Source organism: Paramisgurnus dabryanus, chromosome 3 (assembly GCF_030506205.2).
Source record: "Paramisgurnus dabryanus chromosome 3, PD_genome_1.1, whole genome shotgun sequence".
Taxonomy (NCBI): domain Eukaryota; kingdom Metazoa; phylum Chordata; class Actinopteri; order Cypriniformes; family Cobitidae; genus Paramisgurnus; species Paramisgurnus dabryanus.
In genome coordinates, this window is record NC_133339.1 from 33,529,707 (window position 1) to 33,554,898 (window position 25,192).

Here is a 25,192-nt window from a genome sequence, read left to right on the forward strand (position 1 = left end):
TTTCATTTTGTTACAAATTTAGTTGGGCCCCATTCACTTCCATATTAGGAAAAATAATACTATGGAAGTGAATGGGGCTCACAAATGTTTTGTAACAAAATGAGAGCAAGTAAATGATTGATGGTTTTCATTTTTGGGTGAACTATCTCTTTAATATTAACTGAGTAAGGTCATGTCAAAGACTAAAATTAATGACAAAAAAAATCAAACCAGGGTTCCCACTCTAAGCCAAATGACAAATTCCCTGACTTTCACTGACAATGTAATGTACACCATAAGTTTATAAAATGTATCTTAATGCCTGAAATGAGTAAAACATTGAAATGACTAAACAATGCCAATATGGCTGTTTAGATTGTAGTATCGCTTGAAATTAATGGAGCCCTGGACCTAGAAATGTATTTACTTGCGTCACAACTTAACAAGCATATTCCATTTTGATAAATGGAAACTAAAATTTGAAGCGACAAACAAAAATCCCTGATATTCCAGGGCCCCAGACTAACTTTTTTCACTAGGAGCACCTTGGCCCCCAACTGATAATTTTAGGGGCGCAACCAGAAAATTTAGGGGCACATACCGTAAATCAACATGTTTAACAAATATTCACATTTCTACTAAGTAATAGACTGTATTACTGATAAAAACTTTAATGATAGATGCAGAAAGAACAATGTGCTGTTTTAAATTCAGTGTCACATCACAAAAAAAGGTCAAATTTACTGGTCGCACATGTGCAACTGGATGTAAAATTCAGTGGCAAAATTTGGTGGCAGTCTGGAACCCTGTATTCCATAACCTGGACAATAAATATAAAATTCCTTGAGTTTTAATGTTTGGAATAGACCTTTTAAAATTCCATGATATTCCAGAAATTCCATGACCCATGGGAACCCTGTTAAACTTTGATGCTCTATAATCTCATAATTATTTAGTCAACAGTTGCAATGTTAACTAGTGTAGATTAAATGGCTAACAAATGCTTTATCTGTCAGTAAGCTGGAAAGGGAAAACTATACTAGTAAACATTTAAAGTGGATCAAAAACTTTCATAAAAGTTGTCTTCAAATTTTGAAAAATACTCGTTCTTGTCTTAATTCAACTCTGATAAACTTTTTTGATCCACTTTAAATGTTGAGTGTATTTAATTGAAACAAAAGAAATTTAAATGCTAGAGCCAATGGTACTGTAAAAAATTCCAAGTAGTCTTTAATATGGTTTGATTTCTTTCTTCTTTACGCTATTCCAGCATCTATGGCTATATTCTTGTCAAGAACTGGTTAATCCATCCACAAGTTGATCTACACAAGTTAATCCATACACGTCTGAGGGAGGAGCAATTTGGTCTCTTCAATTTGTCATGAGCAATTTTGTCCCCCTAGGACCCGTACTGGTACCTAGCAATAATGCCTGGTTAAAAGAATTTGTTCATTGCGATATCTTGTCTGCGTTAGAGGTCTAGCAAGCTAATTACTTTGTACAAAATAGAAGCATACAACATATTTAAAAAAAAATATATATATATATAATAAAGTTATGTTCATGTTGCAGACACATCAGTAGTTTTATGTCATCTTCTGCTTTACAAAAAACAAAACTTTTATTTTTGTAAATTATTAACATACCTTAGGAAATGTCGATTTTTTTATAGTAAAAGTGTAGTAATCATGGCTTATAAATGATAATTTTAATGTGTAATGCAACTATGTAGTAATCATGTTCTTTATAAGTAATTTATTAACTTTACACAGTACAAAAGTGGAAAGGGTACAGTATATAATATCTAAATAATAAAATGACACAAGCAATATGTAGATCTCACCACTATAATCTCATTTATATACTACTATTTGAAACATATAATTTAAAAGACATCAATTGCAATGTTAACAACATTCTTACTACATAAATCATAACGCGATTTTGTAGGAATTGTAATAAGGTGCTAAAAAAACTACCAAAGGGGATTTTTTTCAGCCAATGGAATCACGCGGGGTCCTAAGGGGGCAGAATTGCCAGGGGGGACAGAATTGCTCATGACACCGTGCCGCCCAATATGGTTTGCTAAGTCAAGTGGGCCTGTGAATTTGTCTGTGAACCAGGGTTCCTACAGGTTTCTTCAAGTTAAATTCAAGTCTTTTTAAGACCTTTTTAAGACCATTTATATAAAAAATTAATACCCATTTCACGTCCCTACCAGCAAAGAAAAACTAAAATCCTTGAACTTGTGTTCATTTATTTTTCCGATGTGAAATGGGTAAAAAGATGATAAGCCAAGCAGGTGTGAAAAAAAAATTTCAGTAGGCCACAAGAAAGTTTGCCAAACAATGTTAAGTTGTTAAGGAATTTCTGAGATTTTCTTTGATTTTTCCCGCTTCTCCTTTGCCTGTTGCTGTGTTGTGTTGCAGTCTATGGTTGTGGTGATCTTCATTTATTGAAGGCATCACGTGTTCGCAGTATTTTGTACTGTGACCCGGGACTGTGTTGCGTTCTCAATTATTGGATCCGCCACTCTTTATTTATACTACGTTATTAAACAAACAGAGATGCAAACACATGTATGTTCAAAAAAGAGAAAGGTAATCTAAGCCCTTGCACCCAGGCAAATATCCAGATACTTAGGCTACATTGCCACCGACCCCTGCCATCCCTACTAAACTAGGTATATAGAGTACAATGAAATTCGAAAATCAAAAGATGCCAACATTAATTTGGAATATTCAACTTCATTTTTTTATGTTAAACCAAAACTCTTATTGAACTATCTAGCACTTCTTCTTGCTTTACTCCTTCTTCCTTTTCTTCCTGGCCACCTCCTGCAACGTATCCAGGGCCTTCCATCTGGCTGCATTCATTTATATTAATTTCACATTATATTTCATAAATCCAATCATAAATGAACAAAGCTGACAATGTTTGTCAAAGCATCACAAAACACTTTACTGTTTTTGCACTGACATATGAAGCAATACTTGTGTAGATGACCCCTTTTATCAAACTCTTTTGAATACAATAATATGTATAGTATATTAATGATAGAAAGTGCAGGTCTAGAGATTATAAATGTAATTGGTGTGTTATGGTTTATGTAGTTTTCTTTCCTTTTTAGATAGAGCAGAAGCAGTAAAAGTGCCTCTTTTAATTCCTCTCTTGCAGATTAAAAGAGCTTAATCCACTTATTATTTTAGATTCAAAAGTCTACTTGCTGTCCCAGTGACTGGTGACTTTATATTAGAGCTTTGCGTTTTTTATATCTAGAGTCAGCTTGAGCTTTGCTCGTGCAATGGGCTTGACATTCACATTTCTTTTTTGCTACTATCTCTGTGATCTTTGAGCAAACTTTTTAGATATAAAAAGATGGTTCATTAATAATAATATTATTAAACAAAGGGACGGAGAAAGAAACTGCAGCGCGTGGTCGTGACTTTCAAACCAAGCCAGTAGTTATCGCAATAGAAACGGAGGCACGCAGCTTGAAACTGCACGTGAACTTTAGAGCTGACTGACTCTGATCAAGGCCGTTTTCAGATCACCTCAGGTTTTACACATAATGTTAATCGAACCCGGTCCTCCGTGAAAACCTCTATGCATACAACTCTGCTCAAGTTCAGAAACATGTGACGCTGAACTCGCTTCATGTCGCACCCAATTCATCGAGAAACAGAGAGCATGTGAACGTACAGCAGACTCATCGGGAGAGACACGATGTGCTCGCAACCAAAATGCCATTAATAATAAAAAGCCGCAGGCGCCGAAAAGCGATGTGTTTGCTTCCCTGATTTAATCAAAATGTGGTTGACAAAGAAACTTTTAAGGAAAAATACAATATGGAGAAGTTACATACAGCACAATTTTTAAGACCAAGACATCAAAATTTAAGACTTTTTTAAGTCTTTTTAAGGTATTATTTCCAAATTCATAAATTCAATGCTTTTAAGGCTTTTTAAGACCCCGCGGGAACCCTGGTGAACAGTCTCTAAACATTGACTGAATTAACACTACACTAGGACATGCAATGCAACATGAAACACAGTTTATTAAAAACAATAAATTATATATATATAAAATAAAAACACAATAAATAATGTATTGTTGAAATAAAATACCTTTATTTTACACTAGTTAATATTTTTAATTCTATATACAAGCATTGTGTCTTTCAAAAAAATTTCAGTTTGTACAAATATTACAAAAATTGCTGCTATTTCTACAACTTTTTCACCGACCCTGAGGACAGGTGACCCGAGTGTGACCCGGTTCATGACAGAGACCACAGGTTCTCTGACGTTTGGCAGCAGGAGGTTTGGTTGAGGCAGCGGTGGTCTTTTTGTTCCCACCATGTCTACCATTATTTCCTTCAGGAAAAACTGAGGCTGAAACAGTAACAGAAAAGGTAAATTAACCAAAAAGCATTTACATTTAATTTCTAACAAAACAATTTACAGGTCTATACCCTATTTATATGAATCCCTAAATGCTGTTTCCCTCCTCTAAAAAGGTCAATGTCATTTTTTTTTGTGACAGGTTTAATATTTTAGACCTATGCGATTTCTCTGTAGGCTGGGCTACACAGCAAAACCCACCAGAAATAGAAAATAAGAGACAGAAATAATATCTTATCACTTATTGTAGTAAGCGAGAAGACATTACACTGTACTTATTTATCATTATAAGTGTATAAGAATGATTTTGTTCAAGAGCTCAAAATATTTGATGCGCTAATATATATGAATATTTATGTGACATATGCTGTACCTGGTGCAACATTTTCGTTTACCCACTGGAAGAACCCACACTGCTGTTCACGTGGTTTTCCACAGGTGTGAAACATTCGGCCCTTGTTTGGACCATCCTTCATGACAGTCCTGGTAACAGCAGGTTCATTACAGTTACACATAGTTTCACCTTCATTGCTTCCAGATCCTCTGTTGTTTTGTCTTTGTTGAGGTATGTTTCCAAAGCCCACTGAGGGCCTGGGAGGTTGTGAAGTCTGACTTAAAGGCCCTCTGCTTCCTCCGGGCACTCCCTGCTCGGCGGGTTGATCAGCCCATAGAAAGAACTTACAATCCCCTGTGTTACACTTGTAAAACTGTCGACCTTGATTGGGACCATCTTTGCGAACGGTGAGAAGAACTGCGTCCAAGCCACAGTTACACACGATAGCACCACCCTGAGCTGAGGCTGGGGGTTGCGGAGGTGGCAGACTGGCTGGTGGCCTGTTGGTGTCAGTTCTGGGTCTGGATGCTGGAGGTCTAACATTTTCCAATCTGGATGGAGGTGCCGAGTTGGTTCTCTGTACATGAGGCTGACGGGAGGTCGAGTTGTTGTTGGTTCGAGAGATCTGAGCTCCTTCTCCCCCTCTGAGATACTTTAAATTTAAGACCTCTCTCAGAGTCTCATCGCATCCTCCGATACATCCCACAAATTCAAGGGGCATCATGGGTGGCAGACTTCCCCTCTTGAATTTAAACTTTAGCCTGTGAAGGATTTTACAATTTGAACCAAAATCAGCATTGCGACACAATCTGTTATTTAACCTGTTGTGATAATGAGTCTCTTACATATGTACAGGATGTGGACGGCACGTTTGACAGACACTTTCGTCTCTGCTGACTTCCAATACTGTGTCTGGAAACCACACGGCCGCTTTACATGCAGGATAGCCCATACACGAAAGAAACATTCTGTAAAAAGGCAAATAAAAAAAAGAGAAAGTACTAAATTGCTTTGACTTTTATCACCCAAACCATTACCGATGCTGACGGTGTTGTTGTCTTACCCAGTGCTGTCCTTTTTTTTCTTCAACACCATGTCACGGTTACACTGAGGACACTTTCGCACTGGTAACGGTATCTCCAACTGGTCTTGTTCCTGTTCTGTAAACTCTTGAGCCGGACCCAAGTAATTGGAGAGAGCTTCATCCAATCTGCCAACAATAAAACAACAATTTAAATTTGTTGGTTAAACTATCCAAAGTACACTCTAGTAAAAAAGTTTTATTCAATTGAAATAATAGCTGGGTCACCACGATTTTATAGACATTTTTAAGTATTGCATAAGAAATGAGTGATGGAAATTCCAAATTCCGAATAAAATTTCAAAATTCCAAATTTTACAAAAAAGGTTTTACGCTCGCTTGAGGAGGTTTTTGACTTGTGCGAAAAAGAATAAATGTGAATAATGGTAGATGGAAACGCTTTTGTTGGATAAATTGTGAACAAAAGTTTCTAAAAATATATAAAAATACAAATATATAAAGAACAGACCCTCTGCTTTCAAACAAACAAACAAAATGGGGGAAAAAAACTTTCATCCTATCTAAATTTTTTCTCTGCTTATAAACTCTTAAATATGGGTATTTTTCTTCAAAATCTGAAATAATTGCATTTTTGTAAAGAACGATTATCAAAACATACACACAGAATTTAAAAGTAGTAAATACATTTTTGATTCAGTTTTTTTATAAATTGAATAATCGTGGAATTACAGATTAACATAAAACCTAATCAGGAACACTTTTTTTAATGCAAAATGTTTTCTCTCTATTGACAACATAACTAGTTGTTAAGTAAAAAACGAAACAAAATCCTGCACATCTTACCAAATTAAATCCAGCAAAGTAGCAAAAAAACCCCCACAAAAAACATCCTGACTACGTCATACAGTACGTCATGAATTCATGTTTTTAATTATACATAAGAGCAGCCATACATTGACGAGATAACTCATCAAGAGACAGAGCGCAGCGCGTCATAACCTGAAAACCACGCCCACCGGGGGGGGGAAGCAATCCAGCCGTTTCCATTGACTTTGTATTGCGAGAAGCCGCCTCCTTGTCATTTCTGGCTTATAACAAAAAACAGAATAATGCCTAAAATAGGGCTGGGTATCGATTCAGATGTTCCAGATCGATTCGATTTCGATTCACAAGCTATCAAATCGATTCGATTCCGATTCTCGATTAAATTTTCGATTCCGGTTCTCGGGTAGGATTTTATACTAGATTCTCTATTCAACTCAATGAATATAGATTTAATACACATACTATATTAATAAAAAAGAACAGTGAACAGCAGTTTACAAGTGGGTTATTAATAAAAAGAAATTAAAAGCCACAACACGTCTTGCTTGCGAAATCTGAAATGCTTCCATTCCTCCATTCAACGTTTGCGGAAATAAATATAAAAAAAAATCGATTCTGCTCTTTGAGAATCGATTTTTAATCGACCACGTTTAAAAAAACGATTAATTGAAAAATCAATTTTTTTGCCCAGTAGCCTAAAAGCTGCTGTGTGACAATATGTACAGCTAACAAGCCAAAGAACCCAGAAATAAGTTTTTGTAAGCTGTCGAGCCGTAAAACCCAGTCTTTAAGGAGAATAAAGTGGATCGCCGCCTACGTTTCCCCCTAATTGTTTTACTAATAGGAGTACTATGAAAAGTTGCCTGTTTCCATTTCTGTGTCTTTAAACGCTCATTTTTTGTCGAAAGTTTTTTTGGGGTTGTTAGATGTACACCTTGTCGCACAGCAGCTTTTAGGTATTATTCTGTTTTTAAGTTTAATCTGTAAATAAGTTTTTATAAGCTGTCGACCCCAAAAAAACGAGCGTTTAAAGACACAGAAGTGGAAACAGGTAACTTTTCATAGTACTTCTATCAGTAGAACTGCGTCCACTAGGGGGAAACGTAGTCGGCGATCCACTTTATTCTCCTTAAAGACTGGGTTTTACGGCTCGACAGCTTATAAAAACTTATTTCTGGGTTCTTTGGCTTGTTAGCTGTACATATTGTCACACAGCAGCTTTTAGGCATTATTCAGTTTTTGTTATAAGCCAGAAATGACAAGGAGGCGGCTTCTCGCAATACAAAGTCAAAGGAGACGGTTGGATTGCTTTCCCCCCGGTGGGCGTGGTTTTCAAATTTGCATAACTGCTCTCTGTCTCTATGGCGGGGAAAGAGTTAAACCCATGTGACTGATCTTCAAGCTGTATCAGCTGACGTTGTCCTTACCATATATGGGGCTCGACGTTGTCGCAATGCTCTTCGCTAGTGCCTGCATCAAAAATGCTGCAATCCTTCTTCTCTGCACAGCATTCAGTTTGGCAATTAGCATGCTGCAATGCTAGTAAATGTATACCTTGCCCAATTGTAACTAAATGCAGTTCTGTCTCTATTTTCTAAGCGTGCCTTTTTTATGTTGGTAACTAGGTTACAAATACCACCATCATTTGCTTAAACAACTTGATGGAAACGCACCTAATTCGCATTGGTGTGTTTTGAAAAGATTCGCTTCACGTTTGGATGGAAACCCCACTAATGTGAGATTTGAGATTAACTCACTTCTTTGCCTTTCTCACAGATTCGATAAAAACAGCCTTGTATTTTGCCACGTGATAACTGAGGACAGAAGCTTTGTCCTTCCGGCCCTCTGAGACGAGTTTAAGATCTGCCTCCAGTTCTGCTCTCAAGTCTGGCTTAGACATCTCATATCCCATAGAGTTGTACCCTGAAACAAAGGGACACCCAATTTTACAATGCAAAATAATATACAAATATTAAATCAAAACTATTATTCAGCTAGTCATGCTCAGACCACAGTCCACCGCCAATTTAATATGTATATAGCAACAAAAATGATTCATTATTTTACCTTCGACGAGACCCATGCCGAGTTCTCCAGGAAGGAACCTCTGGTCAGCTGTCAGTCCGACATACGTGCGGCTCTTTATGGTCTCAATGTGCTCAGCATGTGTTGCATCAGTACCTGCAAAAAGATCATATGTATGTATGTACAATTATGTAATAACTTGATTCAAAACTTGACTTTAAATATTCAATACCAATGCCATGCTTTTCCATGAGAGAAATCAAATCCGCCTCTGTCAGAAGCTGTGGAGGACTCGTCTGTCCTTCCACCATCTCAATTGCGGTGGGCTGAAATGTTGTATCAGGTGTATATAAAGGAATAACCTTTACAAAAAAACAACACAGGTCAGCTGTTAAGTAACTGCAGTATCAACAAAAAAGTGTAGCTATAAATTATTCGTATCAATAGCAGTAATCACCTTGTTGTACCACTTGTCATAGGGATAAACCTCCAGATAATTTCGTGCAATGATGGTGAGTCCACTAGCCGAGAATCTCTCTTCAGCTATTTCGATTTCAACAATCACCTCTTGACCCTGAGCATCTTTGGAGCAACAGGCCAGGAAGTGACGCACGATGAACTCATACAATCGTTTCTCATTTCCCTACAAAAACAAGTAATGCCATTACCTTAATATCAGTGTCAGCTCGTGACTGCTCATCCGAGGGGCGCAAATTCAAAATATGTATCATGTGTGTTGCTTGTGTTTTCAAAATATGTGTTTGTTGCGTCATGTGCATCACGTGTTTTGTCAAAATAAGTGCCTGCTGCAAATGCGTCAAAACCGTTTATGATAAAAGAAACGCTCACATTCACAAAATATACACAAGGACACTGCCTTAACAGTAAACTCTGATTAAGATTATACGAGTATCTGGGAAACGCAAGCGTCTCTTTTATCATAAACCCTTTAGACGCATTTGCAGCAGGCACTTATTTTGACAAGACACGCCATGCACATAGGATCACTCGACGTGCAGAACACATATTTAGAAATTATGATCACACACGTCGGGCTACATACATGTTGTGATGAACTTTGCATCGTGTGCCCTCGAAAAAATAAGTCACTGGCCACCATTGCTTAATATGACTAGCTATTTGTAATCCAATTCAAGGCAGTACTGTAAAATAGCGTTGGGTCACATTACACTGCTACTCATTGGAGACCTGTATTATGTTTCACCTGTAAAGTATTGGTGTATTTGGTGGGGTGAATGGGGGGATGGGCCTGATCGGATTTGTTTCCATTTCGAGGTGTGGGCCCACCGCTGTCCAAAATGCGCTGAGCGAAATTTCCCCATTCATAATCTTGTGTCTGCTGTTCAACAAGTGGAGTAAGATTCAGGTTCTGTGGAAACATGTTGGTCTCCGTTCGAGGATAACTGATAAACCTGAAGGGAAACAAACAGGCTGATTTGTTAAGAGACCTAACACACACACATACCATCATGTTTTAAGCAGAAACAATGAATTGTGGATAAAATAAAATATTATTTTATCATACCCTTGAGTGTACAGCTTTTCTGCCATTTTCATGGTGTCTTTTGCGCTGATTCTTAATTTTCTTGAAGCTAGTTTTTCAAGTTCCTGAATAAAACACATTTAGACTTTACAAACTACCAACTTACTATATATAACTATTCATTTTGAGGTTTTGCCCATAGGGCAACTCAAGGAATTTTAGAGAGGAAATCATAACCCAGTCTATGAAAACCCAGCGAAAGTCATTCGTTGTAATTTACATTTTTTTTACATAAAATCATATAAAATATAACCTTGATCTCTTTAATATTGACTGAGTAAGGTAATGTCAAAGATTGAAATCAATAGCTACTTTAATGCTTATAATTTTATAATTAAGGTTTTGAGTCTTACGCCGCATTCACACGGGGCGTAAGCGTTGACGCTTCCCATTCACTTTCAATGGGTGACGTCAAGCGTTGGCGAACTGAATTGTGGATCCGTCGGCGATGCGTCAGTGCCGTTGCTCGCGGCAGAAGTTGAACTCATATCGCCTTATGCAAATAACCTAGGCAGAGCCAGCCAATTACGTTTATGGAAGACCGGAGCTTGTGTTGCAGCCACAGTGATTGGCTGTTGGACACGCTTTAGACAAGCCTTCCGTTAAGCGTTAACGCTGACGGACCGTGTGAATGCGGCGTTAAGTCTGAACATACAACGATGAGCCATTACATCATGACCACATGCCTAATATCTCGTAGGGCCTCCTTTAGCCTCCAAAATAGCAGCTATGAGGTGAAGCATTGATTTGACATGTGACAATAGGTTTCCTGGGGTATCTGGTAGCATAATGTCAACAGCAGGTCCTTCAGTTTCCATATAATGCAGAGAGTGTGGCATGGCGCTTTATCCTGTTGGTAATGGCCATCCTGGCAGGGAACACAGTTGCCATGAATGGGTGCACTTGGTCCACAATGCTGTTCAGATACCTTACAGCTATCAGGGATGGTGCAATTCTGATAACGGGACCAAAAGTGTCCCAAGAAAACATCTCTCAGCCTGTGTCCGTCCAACGGTTCATCCAGGTGCCATAGCCTCTGTTGGTCTGTGCTCGACCATCAACGTGATGAACCAGAAATCTTAATTTGTCAGGCTGGGACACGTTTTTCCAACTATCAACGATCTTGGCCAATTTCTTGCATTGTTGGTGATGGGGTGCAGTTATCATAATGACCTGGCTGGGTCACCGGCTACGCAGGCCCATATGCAGAAGGTTGCAATAAACTGTGTGCTCTGACGCATTGCCCTAGTCACCGCTGTTGTAGCTGCTAGTGATGTGTTACATTGTGGTTCTGCAGTCGCTGTGAATAATGGGTGACATGCTCTACTCCCCTTTGGCATCAATAAGCTTCAGATGACATACAGCTGGAGTCTGATTTGTCATTTGGCCATCTGTGCACCACTTTTGATATATACTCGGTGACTACACTGGGATGTGAACAACCCACAATGCGCACCTTTTTTGGAATTGAAGTTCTTAGGTGCCATGCCATGACTATTAAAATCTGATAAATCATCAGCTTTTCCTATTTTGACACGAAACACTAATACTGACCATATGCTGGTCTTTGGGTGGTATATATACTGCTATGTGAACTGAACCTGTGCCATTGTTTGGTTGCCAGGTCTGCTCATTTCTTTAAGATGGTGTTGGTCATAACGTAATGGCTCATCGGTGAATATACTTATAATCCGTTCCTTAATGTAATGTTGCGTATGCATTGCTTACCACTGTGTCAAGGGGTAAAGGTCGCCATTTACTTTTTGGTTTACTTGTCACAGATATCACTTTCGCTATGGGATTCTGAAGAATATAAAGACCAACAGAGAAAATGTCAGCTTTAAAAATGAAACCAAATGACCCAATGTCTTGTATTAAACACACAAAAGTACACACCTCCATGCACATCTGATACAGCACAAGGCATGCTGTGTGATTAAAAAGTCGATGTCTCTTCCAGCTGAATTCCACAGATTCCTCTTCATTAGGTTCATGAACAACTATTAGACCAAAATTTCACATACAGATAGTCAAGTATAGAACATAGAGAGGAACTCATTGCATGTTACTATAGGTTTATTCATTAATAAGTTATTGCATTTAAGTGTGTAATGTTTGTGCCACCAATATCATAATCAAGGAACTAAAAGAATGATTCGTTCTTCTAACGGTATTTAAATAATCCCATCTACCATGATATTAAAAAAAAAAAACATTTAGTGAAATTCAATATTCATTTGACAATAGCAATAGCAAAAAATTAATTAATTAAACTGCGCACCTTTGATTCTGAAAAATGTTTCAGGGACAAAGGCTTGAATGGCTTTAAAGCGCTCCACAACAAAGCCGAGAGTAGGAAACTGACAACTTCCATAACTGATGAGTTGATCCGAGAGAGATTCTGGAAATATTTTCTGTAATCGCAACGTCTGGAACCTGGTAAACGAAGCCCCTGAAGAAAATAGTGTAAAGCGTGTATAAGCCAAACACATGACATAACAAAGAGAAGAATGTAGTTTGTGTCAATGTGAAATATATGAAATGCCAACCGATGCGTAGGTCAAGCTCTTGTCTCACATCCACTGCATCACTGACGTTAATATCTGGTTCAGTAAGTGTCTCACAAGCTCTCCTTATGGAGTTCGGAGTGATCTCAGAGAATCGTGCACGGAAAACCTGAATGTTTGGTTTCACTAAATTGAAAGGCATCACATGTTAATGTAATAAAAATTTAATACTGTCAAAAATAGTGCATTAAACTTACCTGCTTTGCAAACATCAATAACCTCAAAGCCAATATTCTCTCCTTCTCTATCACAATCTGTCCAAATGACTAAAGCTTGGCATTGTTTGACCTCTCGCTCCAAAGTCCTCTGAAAAATAAACAAATGTAAGCTCACACTGCACTGCATAAAAACATTTTTAAATGGGAGGTGAATAAATAGAAATAAATACCTTGATCGGTACAAAGTTCTCAGGGCAATACTTTTCCACCTCAGCGTCAAACAGCAAGACGGGATTACAACTATGCCTGTAAAACATATGTGATGAGATTACATTTTAAGATTATTAAATTAAAGAATTAAAAGGTCTATTTGTCCTTACCATTTCTGAAAGGGGGCTTTGAATTCAAGAGCCAAGAGATGCCCTGACACTGATGTCATGCTTACAGATACATTCTGTCAACAAAGAAACACCATGATTTGCACATGAACACCATCAAGTGTACTTAAACAAAATATGTTTTTATTAATTGCATTACTCACTTGGCCAAACAGATTGTATTCGTACTCGTATATTTTGTTGTAGACAGAAAATCCTTCTCTCTGGTAAAAGATAAATAATAAAGATTCGTCATTTTACCATTAATAATTCCCCATATATATATATGCAAAAGTCAACAGTGAGACAACGACTTTAATAATCTAATGTGTAAACAACACTCAGTACTTACTCTTCTTGATCTGCCATTTGACATAATCTCTGCTATCCCTTTTGCCGCATCGTTTTTCTCAGCAACGCAAAGCACTTTCTTAATTTGAGTTCGTCTTATCATGCTTACAGATATTTGCCTGCGAAATCCACCGCGAACTGTCAATCTGAAGAGCAACCTGTGTAAAAAGTTCATTACTGTGATCTATCGATGCATGATCACATTACGATCTCTGGACATTTCAACAAAAATCAGCATAACATTATAAAAGTAAATAATATTAACGAAACTCGTGTTTCTATGTCAATAAAAAGTTTAAACTGCAGCTGCTAAGAAAGAAAACGGAGCAAAACTGTTTAAAAAAAATTCTAATTTCGGCGCCTGTCGTAAACTGTCGTAAAACAAGCGTAAAGCAGTGCGTCAACGCAGATTGGCTGTGCATTTTCTCAAGGAAATGTGATGAATAAATATAATTAAAACAATGACGTTATTCGCAGATACGTCTTAAAAAGCTTTACAAGAGCTATCAAACGTTACGAATTAAATGACATTCTACCTCACGAACAACGACAAACGCGTCATAACAAACACAAGGCTGTGTATCAAAACCTATTAAGCTTCCTACATAGGCAACAAGGCGCGTGTGGCAGTTTTTGTTTAGCTTGCAACGCTATCCTACATGCACCCTAGCAAGTCAGCGCAGTGCGTTTGAGACACCGTCACTACCTCATAGGGGCGTCACATGGTATGTTTGCGTTCGTTTAAATATGGCTGCTGTAAGAGGATGTCAGTTTATTGAACAGCTGGTGTGTGCCATAACGGCGGTGTTTTTTCTTAAATTTAATAAGCAGATATTCGAGTAACGTAACGTTTATAAAAGCGGCGATCAATGACAGATGTATCAGATGTATGGCAGGTAACGTTAACGTCACCGGTCGTATGCACGCGCATGTATACCAGATCGTGATTTGGCTCAGTGGATGACTAACTAGTTTCACTGCAAAGACTTTATTTCTGCTTTCAGGTTCACGTGCTCAAAATGACCTCTCTGTATGAAATGTGTGTTTTATTCCTTCAACGGTGGGTGTATTAAGAATGGCACCAGGTACTGTACTGTATTTCTGCTGATGTATTCACGTATACTCGGTGAACATGATCGGCTCACCAGATTTGGTGGCGTTTACCCAAGAAGATGACTTTGGGGAATCACCAGATCCATCGTTGCTTCCTGAAGAGTTTTCTGTGCCTTTGTTCAACCATACTGCCAGTACAAATCCCTGGACGAAGACATCTTATGCAAAATTTTCTAAAGATTTCATACTCATCTCTGAGTTTTCAGAGCAGGTCGGTCCACAGCCATTACTCACCATTCCCAGTGATCCCAAAGTGTGTGGGACATTTGACCTGAACTATTTTTCCCTTCGCATCATGTCTGTGGACTACCAGGCCTCTTTTGTGGGACATCCTCCTGGTAGCAACTACCCGAAGCTCAATTTTGTGGAGGACTCGAAAGTCGTCCTGGTTGATTCCAAGGAGGGAGCGTTTGCCTACGTACATCATCTGACGCTGTACGATCTGGAAGCGCGTGGATTTGTACGCCCATTTTGCATGGCCTATATTTCGGCGGACGAGAAAAAGATCATGCAGCAGTTTCAAGAACTGTCGTCCGAGTTCTCCAAGGCTTCGGAAATGCTCAAATCGGGAAACAGGACGGCTTTTGCGAATGAACTGGAAAAGAAACTGAAAGATTTGGAATACACCCGATCGGTGTTGCACAAAGAGACAGAGCTGCAGAAAATAAACAACGGCTGTTACTCCACACAAGCTATTGAGAAGGCAAATGAATTGGCTAATGTTGAAAAGTCTATCTATGAACACAAAGATCTGCTTCGACAAATCACATCTTATCCTTTCAGGAAAAAGAAAGATAAGGATTTTGTGCAAAGCGAGACAGAGAAACAAGCCGACACAAGTTCAGCAGATAATCCACCAACTAGTAAACATTCTGACAACGCAGTCAAATCTGTAAATGAAACCGAAAGCGAAAACAGAAAGTCCTCGTACACACCTCAGTTTATAAAGGCTAAGTCCGCCAAGTGCTTTGATAAACGCTTGAAAACGCTTGAAGAGCTTTGCGAAACAAACTTTTTTCACCAAACTCTCGAACAACTCAACCTACTTGAGAAGTCATTCCGAGGAGATCTCTGTTTTATTTATACCAGCCAGATCACCAGAGCTCTTCTGACCAAACAAAAAGTTACTAGTTTTCTCTTCGAACCTGAAGCAGACTGGAAAGAGGAAACCTCAAAGAATTTCAGTATTAGTCCGAACAATTTTCCAGTCCCCATTCTCAATTTATCTGGCGAGCGGATGAGCCTCGAGTCATACACCACCTGCGAAGATGTGGACCACGTGAAACCCAGTGTGGAAGGCCCACCTGAATCCAGTACATCTGACATCACACAGGAGACGTCTGAAGCGGCAGACACAGAAACCAAAGGGAGTTTCGGTAGTGACAAGAGCATTGAGGCCTTTGTAAGTGTTAGTCCTTCCAACATCCAATCAAATTTCTTTGATGCTATCGAAAGAAACAAAATGTCCATCGCTTCCTCATCTGAGAATCAAAAGGTGACCAACACCCCACATAGGACATCTCATGGAAGTCCGTCTGAGGTGTTCAGGACCGAAAATCTTGTTCCGATCGACACCGCTTGCTGTATTGGACAGGAGGGATTTATTTATGAGGAGCCTTCACCTGAGCTTGCTCAAGAATGTTGTGGTGACACGGTGGTCAACCAAGAGCCTTTGTCCTTTCTTCAGGGAGATCCTGCCTTACAAATGGACTTCATCCTTGAAGACTCAAGCCCCAATACAGGGTTAATTTTTCCTGAACTAAACACTAGTGTGCTTTCAGAGGAGGTGGCAAGAATTAACATAGAAGATGTTGCCGATAATATGAGTTACATGAGCACCTCCACCAGCTCTGACAGGGCAACATCTCCTTTCACTTATGGAAGTGCATTAACAATAAAGCAGAAGAAGAAAGCTGGTCACAGCGCTCTTCGGTTTATCCGGCAATATCCGTTCGCTCAGCAGGCCATCTTCTGCCTTCTGAGTGGCCGAACGCTCATTATACTAGGGACAGATGAGGGCACGGTACGGAAGCTGATCAATGCTTTGTTTATTTTTGTGCCCAACCTCGGCAAGTATGGCGAATCCGTCCAGCCGTGGCTCTGTTCGCCATTTCAACTTACCGACTTGCAGAGATGGAAACTTATTGGATTGCAGAGGTATGTTGCAAAATGCAAGTTATCAATAATGATTGATTCAGCACATAGTTGCAGTCGTAACCACATTTTGCTTACGATGCTAAATCAGTGCTTTAATATTTCCTGTTTTTTCTCTCTAGAGCTGCCTCGCCTGCAGGATCCAACATACTCCACTCTTTGAATCGATACAGCCGTTACATAAGCATTTTGGACTGCGACAACAAGACCCTTCGATGCCCACCACACAAAGGAACACTAATAAGCCATTTGGCAGACCACAGGACTCAGATCAAACGTGGCAGCACCTACTTTCTTCATGTTCAGAGCATGTTGACTCAGCTTACGGCGAAGGCCTTTCTATACACGTTCTGTCATCACGTTCACCTTCCCATGGACATCACCGACCAGGGCTCGGTGACATCACGCAGGACTAATTTCTTGTTACAGCTCGGTTACACTGTGGAAGAAAGTAAAATCGTCCAGTACCTGAGTGAGCTCATCAAGCAGCATTACATAATTCAGGGGCCATCAAAAGGGGTCAACCAGTCTTACTTTACTTTTAATTACACCACCAGCTATTTGTACAAAATCTGAATGTGTCAATTGTATTCAGTTTTCGAAACTTATGTTTTCAAGATCAAATCAAGAGACCAAATGTAGTGAATGTAAGTGTAAATCTCACATTTCTGATTTTTTAATATCCCATGGCATTCCAGGAAGCAGAGGGTTAAAAGTTTGATTTTTGCTAACATGGTCTTGAATATTTGTTTAATGTAGTACATATTTAAATATAGTGAACTTAACATACAATGTTCGTTCTTGGTAAAATAGAGAAAACTGATCATGTGATTTAAATACCTTACAAAAGGTGCTCCAAAATCAATAACTAGACATCAGTTACAGCTTTTTTTAAAGGTACAGTTCACCCAAAAGTATAAATCCTGTGGTCATTTACTCGCCCTCGAGTTGTTACAAACCTGTATAAATTTCTTTGTTTTGCATTACACAAATGAAGATATTTTGAGCAATGTTTGTATTTGTAACCAAACAGTTTTTGAGCACCAGTATTTTGTTTTTCTATGGAAGTCAGTGGTGGTCTTGCTTTCTGCTTGGTTACAAATATCTTCCTTTGTGTTTACGATTGCAGAATTTTCATTTTTGGGCTAAACTATCCCTCATTTAAAGATGAGATGGTTACAAGCTTTGTGACAGATACAGCTGCACAGATGGAGAGTCCCTAATCATGAATTAATCTGATCCTGGTAACTTGTTTAATAATTCACAATGTTCTTCCACATTCATAAGCCATGCAATGTTGAAACATGAATATCATGCGTATATTTACTATAGAGTTTATAGCAGTTTCAGGTGAACAGTATTATGTGTTCAATATGCTGCTATTTACATTTCTATAGTAGCCTTTATGAAATTGTGCCATTTTATAATCTGATTGAAAAATGTGTTCAAATTAACCATCAATTGGTGAGTTGGTCAATATTTTAAGCCGCCTAGTAATGGCATTCTTGGCTTGTTAATTTATTAATAAGTCAAGTGAATTATTAATGCCAAGTTTTCACCTTCTTACCTCTATTATCTGAAATATGAATCTGATGGAAAACGATTGACATAATACATAAACACAAAGAGATTATGATTTTAATTGCAAAAATAGAGTTGCCGACTGTCGTGTGTTTTGATGTATTTATGTGACGAGGTGAAAGAATGTACTGCATGTTAAAATGTCACATTGTGGAGATCTGTTACACAACTTGCATGTTTGAAGACCATGAAGATTCAATGATGGCAAAAATATGGTGGAATTTATAGACACTTCCATTGTATATCATGTATAATTCAGCCTTTTTAAATATGAATAATTGATATAAATCATTGTGTGTGAGCTATGTCAGCATGATTTACTGTGTGGATGGTGCGGCACGTGTTTCTGTTGGTTGTCACAGTGATTCTGAAATGAATGATAATGATGGTTGATGCAAAAAAAAAAAAAAAACATTGTAATTGCTATTCCCACTACTGCATGATCGCAGTTGTAGTCCAAAATTACAGCCCTTTTAACCACTACTGTGTTACATCAGAAGTGTGTCTGTTTTAGTCACCCGGTGATTATCGGCCTTTGTACTGATTTGTCAGAGACAGATTTGCATATAAATGCAAAGTCTGTTGAATGTGAATTTAGAATAAGCCATACCATTATACGCACATTATCTTCTAAGAAGGTTACTTTCTTTTTACTGTTTTTTGAACAAATTTGCTCGTCTTAATGGTACATTTTTGTTGCTGCATTTTATTTTTCATTTGTTTCACCACAGTATTGTGAGCTTGTCTGGGTTAAAGGTGAAGTGTAATCTTTTTGCTAAAATATTTATGGATGTTAAGTAAATGTCACAGGTCACCCCTGTGCTTTGATTACTGCCCACTGTGAATTTACTCTTGAGTTCAGTTTCATTAAATTATTTCTTATTTAGCTCTGCGCTGTGCTTTTTTCTTGATATCATATACTTATGCTGCAATAGCGTCAAAGACTCTTGAAACAGAAATGACTTGCATACAGTAGATGAACTTATTTTATACTAAATAATACAAAATCATGAGTTTCTTATTCAAGTTTATATTAACAATATTTTTTTTATTTCTATTGCATGTACAAATGTGTCATTACAGAGAGATATTTTATGTCTACTGGTCTGTTTTGTACAGTTAGGCTTTTCATGCAAAAATCATGTTGAGTACGTTAACCAACCACAGTTCATAAATCTATGGAGGTGCATAATGGCAATAGAAATAAGACTGTTGAACCGTATTTAAACCTCTGTGCGCATCAACTGAAGCAGATTTTTATTCAAACGTCAGATGAGTAATATTTATAACTCTGGCAACCCAGGCATGGGGAACTTTCCAGCAAAAGCCTCCACCTCCTTCCGAATTTCCTTGATTTTCAGTTGATACTTTTCATTTTGAGCCAGTTCATCCTTAAACTCCTTCAAAGTTGCTTTAGGATTCATGTTTCTTTGAATCTCCAATGTCAACTCGATGCCTAAAGTCAGACATATATATTTTTAACCATCCAACATGTTATCACTTTGTATATTTAAGCTTTTATTACATATATTGAACCCACCTTGGTGAATGAACTCGCCAACCTTGTGGAAATCGTCTTCCAGCAGACCTCGGGACGTGAGAGCTGGAGATCCTAATCGAAGGCCGCTTGGTCGCAAGGCACTTTTATCACCTTTATGGCAGTTTCAGACAAGGATCAGTGGAGAAACAATTTTTAAATAATAATTTACAAATTACAATGCGTTAGTGAACCAATAATATGTGATACAGTATTTTCTATTTATCAAAATAAATAATGAGTCAGTTTCCCAGGCAGAGTTTAGATGAATCCAGGACTAGGCATTAGTTAAAGAACATTTAAGTAGTTTGTACAAACAAACCTTACAAAAAACAAGACTGAGATATATGTTAAGATATCAGTACAGGATATCAGTACAGGATATTTTTAATTTAGGCCAGCTCAAACATTTTAGTCTAGGACTAGGATAACCCCTGTCCTGGAAACCGCCCGAAAATTCGCTTTTGATAAACGTATCTGCTAAATGCTCAAACGCAAATGTAAATAACAATGACATATAATGAATGAATACCTGGGCAAGTGTTTTTGTTGCAGGCGATGGCACACGCCTCCAGAACTTTCTCTGCTCTTCCTCCATCAGTTCCGTTTGGACGCAGATCAACCAAGATGAGATGAGTATCCGAGCCACCTGAATTGAAACAAATAATTAAAAAGGACCCAACAGCCCATCTGTATCCAAAAGTGGCAGCTAAACCATCCTCCGTAAAATGCTCCATATATTTTCATATCTACTTTGCTTTATGGAACTTAACATTGATGTGATTACTTCTTTTCGGGAACTTACCTGTAACTACTTTATAGCCCTTCTCCATAAGGATGTCAGCTAATGCCTTGCAATTAGCCAGAACTTGCGTTTGATACGTCTTAAACTCTGGAGTCATAGCTTGCTTTAAAGCAACAGCCACCCCTGTGCATCACAACATCAACATTATTTAACAGTGTGAATGACTCAACTGACCAATCAGAATCAAGACCTATAATAAAATAATTACAAAGTATAACTAGCTACATATTCATTTATGTTATGTTTAGGACAACACTGACATTATTTTTTACCTGCAATGGCATGATTGTGAGGACCACCCTGTAGTCCAGGGAACACTGCCTGGTTAATGAGACTCTCCAGGTTATACAGCGTCTCTTTACCCGTCTTTGCATCAACACTGCGCACTCCTAAAATTCAAGATGACACGTCTGTGAGGGATTTTAATTAATTCGATTGAAAGTCAGATCAATTCACACTGAATTTACCTTTTCTGAAGAATATGACGCCTGCTCTGCAACCCCTCAGGGTCTTGTGGGTAGTGGTGGAAACAACATCACAGTACTCAAATGGAGAGGGAATCAGTCCTGCAGCAATCAAACCACTAATGTGGGCCATGTCTGCCAAAAGATAGGCTCCATTCTCATCCGCTATCTTCCTCAGGCGACAGTAGTCCAGGTTACGGGAATAGCAGCTGGTGCCTGAACAGTAATTCATGAAACCGTTAAGGATTGTGAGCATTATACTTTACTTCTGGGGCACTGAAATGTTCAGCCAGCAAATCTTTTAAATATTTTGATCAAAAACAATTGAAGAGCTCGGATGCAAAATCCGCTAAATGCCATCTCCATGATATTGACCGATATTGACCTTTAATGATATTGACCGAATATTATATACATATTATATCGCCCTTTAAATCCACTTAATTCTGGCCTGAGGCCATTCAAAAATATTGGTTTGTTGGAAAAATCCATTAAACACAGTTTTTCGGCAAACAGTCCTTCCAGAAAAATGCAGGTTTTTTTGTGATTGTTGCAGGCAAAAATCCTTGATCTTGCGAGACAGTTTTTTTTTTTAAAAATGCGATGGAATATGCAGGATGTTTATGCAATTTTATGCAATGAAATTGCGTGAACTTGCAAAAATTGCGGTCACGTAATTACGTCACTTCTTAACGTTCGCATGGTAACAAAAGACAAGGCTGCGCTTGTGTGAAGTAAATGCAAAATTTTCAGCTTTCTGCTAAGATATATGTGACTTTTTGCTACAAAAATGCAGGGATTATGAAATCATGCAAGCCCCGCATATTTTGGTGTGAAAATCTGCAATTTATTCAGCAAAAGTGAGGCGTATTTGAAAAAAAAAATTTCCTGCATAAATTTGCGGACTTTAGCTGATTATGCATTGAATCATGCGATCGCATAATCGTGTTTTTCTGGAGCGACTGAGCAAAGAAGAATTAAATGAACAACACTGCGCAAACATCAAAGTGCAGGAGAATTTTTTTATTTATTATTATTATTATTTATATATTTTACTGAATATTTTAGCCTTTTACCTTTATGCAGCAAAAATAGTCAAGTGTGACTAGAGACTTTTTTTAGAAGTGGAGATTTTTGCATGTACTTTTATGCATGAAGGGTTTTGATGCGAAAGACAGTCAAATTTGTGAAAAGTGGCATTTGTGAAAATAAGGCATGAGTGACTTATAACCTTTTCATAACATAAACATAACCTTTTTATAACATAAACATAATAGTCTGAAAAAAGCTTATTTACAAGAAAACATGTAAGAGCCTTTTTACACCTGGGCACGTTATGCTTTTTTTTTCTGATTGGATAGCTATCCCATCATAAAAAGACCAAGTGTAAATGCCCCCAAAACGTTTTTGAGACAGATTTAAATCCAATCCCTCAACCCACTTCAGGAGGTGGTCTGGGATGCATTTCATGCATTAATATCCATTTTTCAAAGACCCATTTATGTGGCCGAATGCAAATGGACCAGTTTAAAGGTGCTCTAAGTGAATTGACGCGTTTTAGACCATTAAACATTTTTTGTTACATACAGCAAACATCTCCTCACTATCTTCTTGCTGCCTGTCCGCTGATCAAACTGTAAAAAAATGCGATCTCTGTAGACAGCCCAGGCTTTAACAAACGGCAATAACAACACAGTGGCCAAACCTAGCACCACAAAAGAAAACAAAGTGTTCCAGCCAATAAATGACAAGAAGGAATAATCAAGGACTTTGCTGCTGTACCATACGAGTATAGTTCCTAGCCATATCGGCCTAGAAAACTATTTATATTCCTTCAGTCTTGGTACACTGTGTAACTACAGAAGAGTCAAGTTTTAAATAGGAAAAATATCTTTTGGTTATTTTTTTAGCGAAATGCTAATGGTCTAATCAGATTCAATGGATTATGCTAAACTATACCAAAAGTGGTACCAACAGACCCGGAGATCGGCTGAATGATTTCCAAAATGGTAAAACTCAAGTTTAAATTAACGAGCTGGAAAATAAGCCTTTTTTTTTTTTTTTTTTTTTTTTAAAAAGTGGATTGTCCCTTTAAATTGTTACAAGTATAGTACATGGTGTACACAAACCTGCGATGATAAGTCTGGGGTGAAAGAGGCGAGCATTTTCTGCAAGTCTGTCATAATCAATATATCCAGTTTCTGGGTTGACCTAGAAAACATACAACATGAAGGCATATAAACAAACCAATTTTCATTCATTTAAGTAAACTATTGTTTTAGGATTTCACCACTCTATCAATTTGAACTAAAAGGTCACCTTATAAGGCATTGACTCAAAGAAAATAGAGGTGGCTGAGATTTTCTTTTTGTCAGTCATGAACCCGTGGGTCAGATGGCCGCCATCGGGCAGATCAAGACCCATAATCCGCCCGTGAGGTTCCACTATGGCTGTGTATACGGCAAAGTTTGCAGGTGACCCTGGGGGAAAACAAAATTTTGAAAAATGTGTCTGAGCTAATGTTCCACACGTCTTACATCATTTTAGCAACAAATGCCAACGATATTGAGAAACAAACCTACCAGAGTATGGTTGAACATTTACTCCCCATTTTTCTGGGTCAAGGCCGTAAACCTTCAGAGCTCTTGCCTGACACAAGCGTTCCAATTCATCCACATGCTCCGTTCCTCCGTAATATCTAAAAACACATGCATTTATTTCAACATACACAGGCTGATAAAATGATTGCATAATACTGCTTTGATTGGCATGATAACACAAAATGATACCTCTGCCCAGGATAACCCTCGGAGTACTTGTTGTTCATACAAGAGCCCAGAGCTTCCAAAACAGCTCGACTGGTGAAATTTTCAGATGCAATGAGCTCCAATCCATACGTCTGTCTCTTCTTCTCTTTCTTTATTATTTCAAATACCTGTGTTTACACATTAAATTAATACATTATTTGACCCACTGCATGCATTTACAATAACTCTGTTGTTTTTTTCTTCCCCTTACCTCAGGATCATTTGTGCTCAGAGGTTCCAGCATCATGTTGTTGTGAGATTTCCATGTTTCAGTATTATGGCCATTGATTTGAGCCATAGTTAATGATCTCTAGGGAAACATGATTCAATTCAAACCTGAGATTAATATCATTATGTAGAAACCTTTTGTATGGATTGACTTAACACAATCGGATTCAATCAAAACATCAGTATACTTAAGCTTAGAGTTATCTAACTTATCCAAAGTATTTATTGATGGTTCACAAATATTGTACAGTCAGCGTTTAGGATCTATTGTTGTTGGTCGGACTAGAGTTCAGTAATGAACAGTCTGGTGGGCTCAGCTGTCAATCAAATATATAACTGCACCTGCTAGCACAGACCACGCGTTATTGACCGATTAAACTATAAAGGTTTGAGTAAAATTGTTATATCAGCAACTTTGCACAACCAAATATGCAGTTGTGTAAGTTTTTTCCCGCGAAAATACAACTACATCTGGCAAAGTATGATTACAAAGAAAAACTTATAAAACACATACTTTGTACGTATGTACTTGTAAGTTACACATACCTTTTTGTACGTATACGAATATTAGATTCGCAATTTGCTTTTCACGTTCGCAGATTTGCATAACAGTTAACGTTAGATTGATTTTGCTCAAGAACATAAAGCGCGTGCAGGCGATCACAAGTTTGAGATTTGACCCCTAAATCTGAACCTTGCTTTAGAATACACACTTTTACACTTTTGCATATCATAAAATGAGACGTTGTACACTTACCTTTACAAATGTGATTAAAGTGGGTCCGATCAACTTTCTATCTCGCGTCGATTTCCTCCTCGTGTCAAAGTCCGCGAATTTTGGGAACCAATGAGGGCGCTGGGGGCGTGTCCAGCCGACT

General features: G+C 38.1%; 3 protein-coding genes across 4 annotated transcripts; 1 reads left to right on the top strand and 2 right to left on the bottom strand.

Annotated features, from left to right (window-relative positions):
* Positions 1 to 4,087: 4,087 nt before the first annotated feature.
* top3a (DNA topoisomerase III alpha) lies at positions 4,088 to 14,199 on the bottom strand. Its single transcript, XM_065255438.2, has 19 exons — positions 13,627 to 14,199; positions 13,439 to 13,498; positions 13,278 to 13,351; positions 13,128 to 13,203; positions 12,937 to 13,045; positions 12,722 to 12,865; positions 12,454 to 12,624; positions 12,069 to 12,172; positions 11,901 to 11,975; positions 10,155 to 10,237; positions 9,834 to 10,041; positions 9,066 to 9,251; positions 8,841 to 8,970; positions 8,651 to 8,764; positions 8,341 to 8,506; positions 5,780 to 5,926; positions 5,562 to 5,684; positions 4,756 to 5,477; positions 4,088 to 4,373 (listed from the first exon to the last, which is right to left on the bottom strand). Exons 1-19 carry the CDS (start codon positions 13,798 to 13,800, stop codon positions 4,219 to 4,221), a joined length of 3,021 nt encoding a protein of 1,006 aa, XP_065111510.2. The 5' UTR covers positions 13,801 to 14,199; the 3' UTR covers positions 4,088 to 4,218.
* Positions 14,200 to 14,266: 67 nt separating this feature from the next.
* Positions 14,267 to 19,307, top strand: smcr8a (Smith-Magenis syndrome chromosome region, candidate 8a). Of its 2 annotated transcripts, XM_065265151.2 has the most exons (3): positions 14,267 to 14,521; positions 14,630 to 16,895; positions 17,015 to 19,307. In XM_065265151.2, exons 2-3 carry the CDS (start codon positions 14,758 to 14,760, stop codon positions 17,466 to 17,468), a joined length of 2,592 nt encoding a protein of 863 aa, XP_065121223.1. In that variant the 5' UTR covers positions 14,267 to 14,521; positions 14,630 to 14,757; the 3' UTR covers positions 17,469 to 19,307. The 2 variants fall into 2 exon arrangements, with proteins under 2 accessions (XP_065121223.1, XP_065121173.1); XM_065265101.2 differs by having other exon boundaries at positions 14,267 to 16,895.
* Positions 17,649 to 25,157, bottom strand: shmt1 (serine hydroxymethyltransferase 1 (soluble)). The gene is made up of 12 exons (XM_065265243.2): positions 25,072 to 25,157; positions 24,298 to 24,396; positions 24,069 to 24,214; positions 23,862 to 23,977; positions 23,599 to 23,759; positions 23,409 to 23,490; positions 21,283 to 21,495; positions 21,088 to 21,204; positions 20,816 to 20,938; positions 20,543 to 20,659; positions 20,014 to 20,124; positions 17,649 to 19,929 (listed from the first exon to the last, which is right to left on the bottom strand). The coding sequence occupies exons 2-12, from the start codon at positions 24,382 to 24,384 to the stop codon at positions 19,757 to 19,759; spliced, it is 1,446 nt and encodes a 481-aa protein (XP_065121315.1). The 5' UTR covers positions 24,385 to 24,396; positions 25,072 to 25,157; the 3' UTR covers positions 17,649 to 19,756.
* Between the last annotated feature and the right edge of the window lie 35 nt (positions 25,158 to 25,192).

Coding starts and splice junctions, on each gene's coding strand:
- top3a (XM_065255438.2), bottom strand. CDS start 13,800: ATGAACTTTTTACACAGGTTGCTCTTCAGATTGACAGTTCGCGGTGGA. Junction 9,252..9,833: donor AATACACCAATACTTTACAG/GTGAAACATAAT, acceptor TTGTTTTTGTAG/GGAAATGAGAAACGATTGTA. Junction 4,374..4,755: donor AAACGAAAATGTTGCACCAG/GTACAGCATATG, acceptor TTACTGTTTCAG/CCTCAGTTTTTCCTGAAGGA.
- smcr8a (XM_065265101.2), top strand. CDS start 14,758: ATGATCGGCTCACCAGATTTGGTGGCGTTTACCCAAGAAGATGACTTT. Junction 16,896..17,014: donor AAACTTATTGGATTGCAGAG/GTATGTTGCAAA, acceptor TTTTCTCTCTAG/AGCTGCCTCGCCTGCAGGAT.
- shmt1 (XM_065265243.2), bottom strand. CDS start 24,384: ATGGCTCAAATCAATGGCCATAATACTGAAACATGGAAATCTCACAAC. Junction 24,215..24,297: donor TGAGCACAAATGATCCTGAG/GTAAGGGGAAGA, acceptor GTGTAAACACAG/GTATTTGAAATAATAAAGAA. Junction 19,930..20,013: donor TGGCGAGTTCATTCACCAAG/GTGGGTTCAATA, acceptor GTCTGACTTTAG/GCATCGAGTTGACATTGGAG.